This window comes from Dermochelys coriacea, chromosome 10, assembly GCF_009764565.3.
Source record: "Dermochelys coriacea isolate rDerCor1 chromosome 10, rDerCor1.pri.v4, whole genome shotgun sequence".
Classification (NCBI taxonomy): Eukaryota; Metazoa; Chordata; order Testudines; family Dermochelyidae; genus Dermochelys; species Dermochelys coriacea.
The window spans coordinates 46,002,033-46,014,885 of record NC_050077.1 but is presented as its reverse complement, the minus strand read 5'-3'; the positions used below and the strand labels follow the sequence as shown (position 1 = coordinate 46,014,885).

General features: G+C 42.9%; 1 protein-coding gene across 1 annotated transcript; it reads left to right on the top strand.

The window, feature by feature from the left end:
* The first annotated feature begins 8,613 nt into the window (after nt 1-8,613).
* Nucleotides 8,614-10,366, top strand: LOC122456128 (uncharacterized protein F54H12.2-like). The gene is made up of 2 exons (XM_043493966.1): nt 8,614-8,763; nt 9,311-10,366. Exons 1-2 carry the CDS (start codon nt 8,614-8,616, stop codon nt 10,364-10,366), a joined length of 1,206 nt encoding a protein of 401 aa, XP_043349901.1.
* Nucleotides 10,367-12,853: the final 2,487 nt, after the last annotated feature.

Sequence of the window (12,853 nt, the reverse complement as noted above, 5' to 3'; positions counted from 1 at the left end):
CCAGAACGTTTTAAAATGGGGGGGGAAATAACTTCCCCTTTATCTATCTGTTGTTGTTCCCCATGGGGGAACAGAGGGGGAACAGAGCAGCTATGCTGTAAAAAGCTTTGTGCCAGTTATGAAAAATCATCAAATCATACTTAGAATCTACTCATTTGAAATCCCAGATATGTAAGTAGATCAAGAAATGTTTAGGAAGTTAGGTTTCTCTCTTTTATTTCTTTATAGCTTGTGGACTCGTATGTGCTAACCCCAGGTGCTTTTGTTTTGCTTGTAACCTTTAAACTGGACCTCAAGAGAGCTATCTTGATGCTTAATCCTTGTAATTGTTATTTTTTAAATCTAGCAAAAAGCCTAAATTCCAAATGTATTTTCTTTCTTTTTTGTTTTTAATAACATTTACCTTTTTTAAGAACAGAATTAGATTTTCGTGTCCAAGAGGTTTGTGCACATGATGTTTAATTAGCTGGTGGCAACAGCTGATTTTCTTTGTTTTCTTTCTCAGTTCTTCCCTGGAAAGGGCGGGGGAAGGGAGGGGGTGTGTGAAAGGGTTTAAGGGTACTCCACAGGAAGGAATTCCCAAGTGCGCCTTCCTAGGTTCCAAAAGGGGTTTTTGCACTTGGGTGGTGGCAGCATCTACCCATCCAAGGTCAGAGAGAAGCTGTAACCTTGGGAGTTTAATACAAGCCTGGAGTGGTCAGTATTAATTTTTAGAATCCTTGCAGGCCCCCACCTCCTGCACTCGAAGTGCCAGAGTGGGGAATCAGCCTTGACACCATCAGTGGGCAAAAGCCTGAACCAGTAACTCTGATAATAAGACACATCTAAAGCACACCTGTATAGTAGGTTTTTTAAATGTATTTAATATATTCAGATATTTACACATTTCTGAAGCAAATAAAATACAATAAAATGCAAAGGTAAACAAAACAGTAAATATTCTGCTATGAAAACGGAAATTCATTTGCATAGTGAATCATGCCAAACTGGAACATCAAGCAGTACATCAGTCGATCTTAGAAGCCATCTGTGGTTCTATAAGTGTTTGTAGCATGTGAATGTAGTTGGTGGAGAGGCCTTGTTTGGAATCTAGGTACAGAATAATTTCCCACTTCAGAAAAACAAATACTAAGATTCATTGAAAACCGTGTACATTTGTGGGATCCTTCACCATAACGTCTGGTTTTATGCCAAACTTGTGCACATTTAAAGTGTATCCAGGTAACAACTGAGTGAATGATAAATGGGCTAAAAACTGTTAACTTCAGTTTCAGTAACATTCTCTAGGGAAACTAGTAAGCAGGAAGCCCTCAATTATAGTATCAGCTAGCTAGTTGTTCAAGAGATACTTCATGTCTTCAACATTACTGTAAATGTTCTGTACATGAACACTCTTCATGGATGGATAACCTGTTGAGGATTTCCATAGAAGTAATATAGCTTTTTTGGTCTTTTGGGAATACCATGAAGACTGTGGTGCTCCAGAATTAAACTTGTCCAGTGCAAAGGAAGACGCACCTTTTCCTCTTGGGAACAGGTTTACCTCGACTTGTCCCCTTTTCATGTTTTCCCCCTGCTTTGATGATTTTCTTTGCAGCATCAATTCTAATTTCACTCATCAGAGGGGAATCCGATGCTGCCAATGTGTGGAGTTCATCCTTTTGTCATGTTTTTTTCCTTCCAGGTGTGCTTTTTCTTGCATTCATCATGAGTTTTTTCAGAGCATACTCTGCCTTTTTTGTGTTTAGACTTGTACTTTTGTGCAGCCGATATGTGGCAACGTGTTTGAGAACTGTTGCAGGAACATGTTTCAACTGGGAATAATTTCACCACATACTCCTTTGTGCCATAATCCTCTGATTAAGAAGCAGCTGGACTGTGATTGTAGAAATACATAGTTTTGCTTCGCTATCAAGTCAGGTAGACCAGAGGTTCTCAAACTGGTCCATGGACCACCAGTGGTCCATGAGCTCCATTCAGGTAGTCCACGGATAGTTTCCTCTTAGGTGTGCACCTGGGCGGTTGCACATAAGAGAATGAAGGGCCACCCACCTAATTAGTGGAGCCACGCAGGCATGGCTCCAATTAGGTGCCTGGACCCTCGAGAAGACACACATGTAAGGTGAGATGGTGGCCTTGGGGGGAATAGTGGGGAGGGAGCAGTGGGGTGAGTAGAGGTGGTGGTGGGAATTTGGGAAGTGTAGAGCTGCAGTGGCCAGGGAAAGACAGCCCTCCTTCCCAGCCCCAGCTCAGGGGCTGCTGCGGTGGGGGGGAGAGGGCACATCCATCGTATTAGAAAGGTAAGACTACTGATATTAAAATAAGTTGTGTGCTTTTATTTATAGAACAAAAAAAGCTAATTCAGTTTTTTTTTATATAGCGCTTTTATCCAAAACTCTTCACAATAGTGAGCTAACGGTACTAACAACATTTGGAAAGATCATTAAGTGGTCTGCCGAGACCCTCAGCAATTTTCAAGTGGTCTGTGGGGCAAAAAAAAGTTTGAGGACCACTGAGCTAGACCTTCCATGGTCTTTGATTTGTGATCATCTCTTTTGATCCAACCGCATGTTCTGTTACACTACCACTTTATAAAGGACACAGTCTTGTCTATGGGCATGTAATCAACTGAGAATTCAATATAATCTGGATTTAACTGTTTGCGTGCTTGGGTAAGATGATAATTTCCCATGCCACACCATCCTCTTAAAATTTTTTAGATAGAATGTTTGCAGGAAGTAGAAAGCCATCACCATTTTGTCTGTGTTCACTTCCTTCATCTTAGTTAGCCTACTCAGCACGGAATTCAGACTTTGATTGTTTTTTGTAATTCCACTGGTTTACCTGTCTCTTTCTTCCAATAGCCAACTGCCAATCTTTGACACAATGACCTTTCTGAGTTTCTGATCAAAATGATCGAGAGAGGATGCACGCCATTTTACATTTAGTTTTCCCAACATCTCCCCAAGTTCCTCTTCATTCTCATAGTTTAATAGCTGAAGAACACTGTTGTCATAAACTTTCCTGTCAGCTTTCCCTCCTTTCTGAGCTAAACCCAGAATTTCACATCTTTGATTATATGATTCCAGTAAATCGTGTGTATATCTCCACACAGCATTCCCTAGAGCTTATACAGAAGCTGCTTCTCTGTCTCTTACCATTACCAGTTCCTGAAATGGGATATGCATTTTGCTAGAAATGAAAAGAACTTCTCATGCACATGTGTTGTCAGCTTGTCATGAATCAGTGCAGTCATAGGAATTGCTGGATGTTCTTCAAAAAAAGGCATGTTGAAATGTTGAGGGGGAGACATAAAAGTCTCTTATCTGAAATTTTGTGTCATGTGAAAGAAGCGTAGTTGGCTTCAACCTCCTCAAAAAGCTCAATAGTTCCTGGAAGTGCCAAAGTTATAGAGATTGCAGGGACCAGCGAGTACTGACACACACATCCTTCCAGCCTGTCATGAAGCTCAAGTCTCATACATACCATGTAAATCATTTGGGACTGATTTTTGTTGTGTATTTTTGGGCAGCATCACTGTCATATGGGCAGATGAAGCATCAGCTTGTGTTATTTGTCACTGGTAAATTAGACAGGCATGTTTCTACTTTAGCTTTCAACAGTACAGAGGCATTGTACAAGCATAATATCTCAAGGAATATTTTCTCATATACCCATGGGGCATGCATACTTTGTGTTTCCGTACTTCCATCAAGAATTTCATATTGGTATTGGTGAAACATAACTTCATCTGTATTGATCAGTCTTCAAAAATATGTCTTCTTTACCAGAGGATCACCACACTTGGCAAAAGCTATTTCCCTTTGTGGATCCATTGGTATTGATTGCAGCTCCAGTCATCTTATTTATTCTTTGTCCTTCATCAATATATATGAATAGCTGTACATTTTTTGGTTTAGAAGCTGGGAGAGTTGATATTTTTTCTTCTATAGGATTTCTTAAAATATCCAGTGCTTCTTATGGTGAAAGTGGTCCCAATTTATTCACATAAATAAGCCTGTAGTTCTCAGCCTTTCCAGACTACTGTACCCCTTTCAGTGTATAGTACATAGAACAGTATTAAGTCATTGTATAAAATTTTACTTTGTACTGACGTTGCTAGTGCTTTTTATGTATCCTGTTGTAAAGCTAGGGAAATATTTAGATCAGTTGAAAGACCTCTGTGTACTCCAGGGTACCACTGGTTGAGCACCTCTGTAAACTAAACTACACTTAGTGGAGAAAATAAAAGACTGAACAATCCTATTATATTCTTTTAAGGTTTTATTAAACCTTCCTCAAACTTTGCACAAATCATGCTTTACAGTTGTCAAGAGGCATGTGACCAGAATAGGAAGACTGAAGTAGAATAATTTCTTGCATTTAAGCAACAATCAGTTCCAGCTCAACAATTGGCAACAATAGCTAGAAATTTAGGGGCCTATTCTCAACCTACTAACACAATAGGGAGGAGTATAAAAATATTACTCAAGCATGCAGGGGTGTAATCAGGAAGGCCAAAACACAACTGGAGTTGCAGCTAGCAAGAAATGTGAAGGGTAACAAGAAGGGTTTCTACAGGTATGTTAGCAACAAGAAAAAGGTCAGGGAAAGTGTGGGACCCTTAATGAATGGGGGAGGCAACCTAGTGACAGATGATGTGGAAAAAGCTGAAGTACTCAATGCTTTTTTTGCCTCAGTCTTCACAGACAAGGGCAGCTCCTGCACTCCTGTCCTGGGCAACACAGTCTGGAGAGGAGGTGAGCAGCACTCAGTGGTGAAACAACAGGTTAAGGACTGTTTAGAAAAGTTGGACATGCACAAGTCCATGGGTCCAGATCTAATGCATCTGAGGGTGCTGAGGAAATTGGCTCATATGATTGCAGAGCCATTGGCCATTATCTTTGAAAACTCTTGGCAATCAGGGGAGGTCCTGGATGATTGGAAAAAGGCAAATGTAGTGCCCATCTTTAAAAATGGGAAGGAGAACCCATGGAACTACAGACAGGTCAGCCTCACCTCAGTCCCTGGAAAAATCATGGAGCAGGTCCTCAAGGAAACCATTTTGAAGCACTTGAAGGAGAGGAAGGTGATCAGAAACAGTCAACATGGATTCACCAAGTGCAAGTCATGCCTGACCAACCTGATTGCCTTCTACAATGAGATAACTGCTCTGTGGATATAGGGAAAGCAGTGGACATGATGTATCTTGATTTTAGCAAAGCTTTTGATACGGTCTCCCACAGTATTTTGCCAGCAAGTTAAAAAAGTATGGATTGGATGAATGGACTATAAGGTGGATAGAAAGCTTGTCAGGCTCAACAGGTAGTGATAGTAGTATATGGGCCATACTGTCAGTCAAACCCTAACCCCGCCCCTTGACCCCTTAAGCCCTATCCCTTGACCCCTGCCCCCCTTCACCAGAAGATCCGGCCCATGGGGTATTACTTGCGGGGTCAAGGCTGCCGCATGACCAGAAGCAAGGTGTGTCATGTGACCCCTCTAACTCCTCCTCCCACTTCCCTCTACCAATCAGGAGGGGTTTCACCCCTCTAGGACTGCCCCGAGAGAAGATATGACCAATCAGGGCAAGTTCCAGGGTGGGGTGTCCTCTCCGGAAGTGGGTCACGTGACCCCTCTAACTCCTCCTCATCCCACCCTCTACCAATCAGGATGGGTTTTGTCCCACTAGGACCGGCCCCAAGAGGAGATTTGACCAATCAGGGTGAGTTCTGGGGTGGGGTGACCCGCCCGGAAATGATTCGTGTGACCCCTCTAACAACTCCTCCCACCTACCTCTACCAATCAGGCCACCCCGAGAGCAGATTTGACCAAAATAGGGCTGCTTCTGGGATGGGGTGAACCACCCAGAAGAGGGGCGTGTGACCCCTCTGCCAATCAGAGCGCAGCACCATCACCCCATAAGTCCCAGCGTCAGGCAGAAGAGGCCATCTTTTACCAAGAGCGCGTGTTTTAGAAATCGTGGAAACGTGGCCTACTTCACCAGCCCCGTGAGAACTCTGGACTTTGTTTTAGTCCCGAGCACCTTTGGACTTGTGTGGAGAAAGCGCTACATCAGTGAGAGTTCCGAGGAGGACCCTTTGGCCCAACCGTTGTTGGATACGGCAGAAACCGACCCCGAAACCCAGATGCTTGTGAGGCACCCTGATGAGCATCATAGCCTCTTGTTGTCCACCCCCCTAGAGGTGGAAGGGGATCATGGCTTGGGGGAGTTATGGGCGGACAAGGTGAATGGAAAAGACGTTGCTCAGGTAAATAAATGTTTAAAAAGTGACGGTCAGGAGGGGGGCGGGGGTGTGTAATGGGGTTAGGAACCAGGGATTGTGTAAATCAAAAACCAAGCAGGGGGATGCTTACACTGTTTCTTTTCTGAAAAAATCTCTCGACAGCTCGATGATGCCTTTCTAGAGGTCTTTGAGAACTTACACATCGGTAGCCCTGTGGGAGTAAATGTATCATGCATCAGCTGTTTTTGCACATGTCTGAGACACAGATCTCAAGAGGAAAAGGACAAAATGGAAGAATGAACAAGCACAGACTCCCTCATTTTAGGAGTCATGGTGTCCATTTTTACAGGTGGTTGTAAAAGGCTGTGTTAAACCAGCCGATTAATAAAACTTATTTAAATGTGTTAATATGAATGTCGTCCCCCACCCATACTTGTGTTAAGAAAAGATGGTGCCAGTAACAGTCATGTCTCCAGAGACGGCTGTGTTAAAGAAAATATATTACACCCCTGGGGAAGTTGGGAGCTTTGGAGGGGTGAACCCTCTTTTTCAAGTGATCAAAAAGCATAATAAAACTTTAAATAGAAGACAGCTAACAGCTTGGCTTTCAGACCAGGATGCTTACACTTTACACAAACCAGCTCGAATACGTTTTAAAAGAAACAAGACCATTGTTTCAGATGTGGATGCGCAATGGCAGGCAGATTTGGTGGATATGCACCGGTTCTCCAAACACAACAGCAATTTTAAGTACATCTTAACAGTGGTAGACATTCTATCCAAATATGCCTGGGCCTTAGGCCTAAGAGACAAGACGAGTGGTGAGGTATCCAAGGCTTAAAGCTATTTTTAGCGAAGGGCGTGTGCCTCAAAAATTACAAACCGATTGGGGCAAAGAATTTTTAAACAAACCCTTAAGCAGATTGTTAAAGTGGCATGGCATTCACCATTTTGTTACTAATAATGAAGTCAAAGCAGGGGTTGTGAAGCGATTTAACAGAACTTTAAAAACTAGGATGTGGAGATATTTTACAGCCCATAACACCTTTCGCTACATCGGTGTGTTACCTGACTTTATAAAGAGTTACAACCAGAGCTTTCACAGAACTATACGTACCAGACCCGCTGATGTTAACCCTTCAAATTCTCTGAAGGTATGGAAAACAGTTTATGGAGATGGTTTTAAAATAAAACCGGTTGTTGCCCCTTTTAGAAAAGGCGACCACGTGAGACTATCTAAAACCAAAGGAGCTTTTGAAAAAGGTTATGAACAGACATTTACCAATGAGACATTCATAGTGGATGAAGCCTTAACCAGGGGTCAGAGACATGTATACCAATTAAAAGATTATGAGGGTGAGACAGTTACTGGATCTTTTTACCCTGAAGAATTACAAAAAGTAAACCCAAATGAGACAGGATTTACAGGATTGAAAAAGTTCTAGCGGAGAAAGGAAAAGGGTGAAAAAAGCAACTACTGGTGAAATGGTTGGGGTGGCCTGATAAGTTTAACAGCTGGTTGAAAGCTTCTCAGCTCTATGACATTTAGACGCAAACAACAAACAAACAACAAAAACAAACAAAAGTTATTCCTGCTACAAAGACAGAGAAAATGAGCAACGGCGGGTTTTACATTACTTTGCCCAGCAACGCCAGCTCTGCAGTTTTTCCCCAAAACACCAGCTCGAACTTTACAATACGGCTAATTAAGCCCTTGGATCTCCCGGGTGCCTGGGAGGTGGGGTTAGTGGAAATACAATACCCACTGGAACACTATCAACGAAGACACCCCTTTTGAAATCACCTTTGGAGATATGGCATGGAGTTTCATCCTACGACGAGTTTATTACTCGTCCATACCCGAATTACTGGATCATATGAACAGTACCATGGCATGTCACCCCGGACCGCCTGAGATGGTCATGAACTACGACCCTGTGGGTAGAAAAATTAGACTTAAATCCACTGCTTTTACTTATATGTTTTCTACCAGCGGGGAGCTAGCTAACATTCTGGGTTTGGGCCCCAAACGCAGCGTCCAAAAATTCCCTTTCTCGGCAGACATTACAGGGGGGTTTTAATTCCTTGTATCTGTACACTGATATCGTAGAACACCAGTTTGTGGGGAACTTTTTTGTTCCCCTGTTACATTGTGTCCACGTCCAAGGAAGGAACAATGAGTTTGTCACCATCACCTACGATAAACCTCATTACGTCCCTATCAGTAAACACCACATCGACACCATTACCATTGAAATAAAGACAGATCAGAACAGAAATGTTTCATTTTGCTTTGGCAAGGTGATCATCAAGCTATACCTGTGTTCCCGGAGAGAGCGAGTTTTCTAAAAAGCAAAACACTATTATGGCGATCCTAAAAAATTACGGCGACCCCAACATCTACAGTAACTATTACAAAGCCCAGACGGGATATGCCCTTCCTGGATATCATGGGGCCCCTGTGATGTATGGGGCGGGTGTGGGTGGAATATTCCGTAACCTCTTTCGAAAAGGCGTACCGCTTTTGAGGCGGGGGCTAGCGATTATTAAACCCCACGTAAAAACTGCCGCTCAAAACATAGCTAAAGACATGGTAGATCATGTCTCCCGCGCTGTTCTGGAGAAGGTGGGGAATACAGCTTCACAGGAAGGATCGTGGCTGATGTATATTAAAAGGAGGAAGAAGAGAAAGAGAAATGCGTCATACCTGTGACGCACAGGTCCCCCAAAACCCTTTAAAAGAAGGGCTTTGACCCACAGGGTCGGCCATAAGCGAAAGTCCAAGAGGAAGCCGGGGCGAAAGAGGAGACGCTCTCCGCCTGATAAAAGAGATATATTTTAATCAACATGGCTTTTGTTCACTGCGGGTCTGAAGAGTGCACCAAATCCGAACTAGGCTTGTTCCAAATAGCCCCTACGCAGACCAGCATTGAGAAAAGCATCTACATCGAGGTGCCACCTCTATCGGCCGTTATGGAGTCTGCCCCATTGACTTTATTGTAGCAGGGAATGGCATAGATTATATGGATTAAAACAACACACTGTTGTACCTGTGTTGCAAGATTGTAAAAGGAGACGGAACTGAACTCGTTGCAGATGCCGAGGTGGGCCTGGTGAATTACCCAGTGGCCTCTATTTTTAGTCAACTGGATGTCACGCTGGGAGACCGCCTTGTAAGCCAAAGCAACGACTGTTACCCTTACAGGGCCTTTATAGAATCGGTGCTCAATTACAGTGACGACACCCTCGCCACACAATTTTCCACTGGCCTCTTTTACAAAGACACTGCCGGACAACAGGAAGAAACAGGGTTGGATGGCGAGAATCTAGGGTTTTTGAGGCGTGCAAAGCTGACTGCCCAAAGCAGAACAGTAGAGCTTCTGGGTCATCTACACAGCGACCTGTTTTTTCAAGAAAAACTATTGTTGAACGGAGTGGATGTGAAAATTAAACTGACGTGCAGTAAAGATGCTTTCTGTTTAATGGGCAGTGGAACCAAAGGCTTTAAACTACGCATTCTATCAGCATCCCTTTTTGTGAAGAAAGTACGGGTGGCCCCGAGTGTTCATCTGGGGCACGCTGAGGCCCTCCTTACCACTAATGCTAAATACCCTGTGGACCGTGTGGGAATGAAAGTGTTTAGCATCCCTGTGGGCAGCAGGGTCAGTAATCAGAAGAACCTGTTTTTGGGACAGTTATCCAAAATGCTTGTCCTAGGGTTTGTGGATAATGATGCCTTTAGCGGAAGTTACACTAAAAATCACTTTCATTTTAAGCATTACGACATTAATTTTGTGGCCTTGTATGTGGATGGTGAACAGATACCAACCAAGCCTCTGCAACCAGACTTCAAGGCAGGACACTGTGTGAGAGAATACATGAATCTGGTACAGACGGCGGGTAAACACATGAAAGATCGTTCTCTGTTAATTGACTGTGAGGAGTTTGCACAGGGTTACACCTTGTTTGCCTTTGACCTGTCCCCCGACCAGGAATGTGCTGATCACCATTCCCTGATTAAAACCAGGAACCTGAGAGCAGAAATATATTTTGGGAAGGCTTTAACCATCAATATGATCGTGTATGGGGTTTTTGACAATGTCATAGAGATAAATTAGAGGAGAAATGTTCTGTTTGACTACATGTGAACATGGACACCGTGCAGCTCTCACATGTCTTATCAACGGATCCTTACACGAAAAAGAATTTCTTAGATGTGTTTCCCTGCGATTGGCTCCCTGGCAGCAAGCTGTCTCAGAGACCCCTAGGTTTTGTGGTCAACACACATCCACACAACCAACCGGGTGAACACTGGCTTGCCTTGTATCTGGTGGAGCATAATCTTGGAGAGTTTTTTGACTCATATGGGCACCCCCCAAACAGTGTGTTGTTTCCTAAAAGCATTATGAAATTTTTAAACAAAAATGCCACAGACGTGTTTCACAACAGATAATTACAAGACCCCAGCTCCGTCGCCTGCAGCTATCACTGCCTGTTTTTCTTACACCATTGTAGCAAGGGTTTATCTTTTGACCGGATTTTAAAATTGAATTCTAATGACTTAGTGCAAAACGGCTGGATGATGATGAATTTTGTAAAAAATAAATTTAAATTCTTGGACATGCCTAGCCTTGTTCAAAACATTTTTCAGTAAGCCCAGACATGTGTATCTTGCAACGATTTTCATAGTCATGTTACCCAATAAAGCACCCCAGGTGAGGAGTTTAAAGACAATTGATGTTTAGTGGGTTTTTAAAAAAAAAAACAAAAAAACCACAATGACCAATTCAAAAATGTTTTATTTAAAGCAAAACATTACCAGTTTAAAAAATTAGAACATGAAAAAGATCACACACTGAGCCATTCGGCTCTTTTAGCCAATTTTCGTTTTTTAGATGGCAAAAAACGGTTCACGGTTTCTTGATCCACTCCGGTGTCGGCGGTCGAGGCCTTGAGGCGTTCCAAAAGATCTCTGTTGGCCGCGTTGCCCATGACGGAAGGTGGTATGTTCAGTTCCACCATGGCATTCATAAACACATCCCATCCTTTAGGTACATGTCTGCTAGGAACAGAGCGCGTCTGGGTGACGGCCCTGACTAAGTCGAGCGCGTTAGAACCATTAACCACAGACCCTTCGTACACAAAAGACCCTTTATCATTCCATGAAGAGATATTTTTATCCTGGCCCAGCTTATTTAGCAATACTAATGCATTTTTCTTATAACGCTTATTCACGTTATCCAACACCTCCTGAGCAACAGAGTCTGAGGTCTTTGGTGTTTCTGAGGGTTTGGCAGTCACACTCTGTTCCTGTTCTGGTAGAAACAGACATTTTTCCTTTATCCACATCGCTCTGCTTCACGTACATTAGGAACCTTTGAAGCACGGTGCTGTAAAGTTTAGCCTTTTCCTATTCACCTAAGTCAGTTCTTTAAAGAACAGACTTCATTTCAGCATCCAGTAAGTGTGTTGCGGTCATTCTGATATTTTCCTCTGCTGGAAGGGGCGCCCTTAATTGCTCCAACTGGCGGCTGGGCACTAGGTACATTTTTTCTGCATACTCCATTATTGATTAGTTAAAAGACCCATTATCAGAGGGATAGCAAAACTTAAGAGTGGTCCGATAAACCCCCCAGACTGCTTCACCAGATGCTTCTTTCTTTTAAGTGAATCCCTTTTGTTACACAAAGTTTTTATAAGCGTGCGTTTCTTTTTCAGCACACGCACTTGATTCTGTGTTAAAGGTATGTTTCCTTTTAAGGTATTGAGCGCTATTTCTGAGATGGCCACTACTAGATCATCAGAGGCCGAGCACAGTATAGCCCTCCTTTGCTGCGGGGACGATTTGCTAAGTAATTTTAAAAGGCCTAGGTTTCTCTTCACACAGCTAGACATGTTTTCAGTCAGCAGCCCCGGCTGTTAAAAAGGGGCCTGCCAGTAATTCATCTCTTTTTATACCCGGCTGTTGTTCTTTTTAAAGTATAAACTGCCAGCCAGACTGGAGGGAAAAGACCAGTTCTTAGTTTATAAGCTTCTGGTGTGGAAGCATTTAAATCCACCACCAGGTAGCCATAAGGCCTTTTGGTAGCATCCTCAAAGACTTCTAGGAAGAATTGAGCTTTGCCAGGGTACATTTGCCGAGTGAGTGTAGCAATTTGTAATCTATCCCTGAGGTTTTTGAACAGAACCATGTACTTTGTGTTTAGGGTAATAGTGCAACTCTTTTTTCCCTGGCAAAATACGTTCTGAACTATATACATAATGCTCAGGTTCCTGTGATGCACGTACTTGGTAAAGGCTTTCTCAATTTCATCGCTTTCACAAGCAGAATTCATCAGATCATCTATGATAATCATGTTTACTTTATTGGTAGGAAACAAACTGTCATTGTCAAAAGCATCAGGCAGCCCCTTCATAAAATTGATAAAGGGATATTTGCAGAGCAGTTCTTTATACAGAGGTTGCCAACAATTGTAACACCACACAATATTCTCAGGCATAACAGACAATGTTTGTTTGGCATTATCCAATACATTTTTTATAAAGTAACTTTTCCTGCAGTTGCTAGGCCCCGCGAGAATTGCAGAAAAGGGGTGTTTCCACCT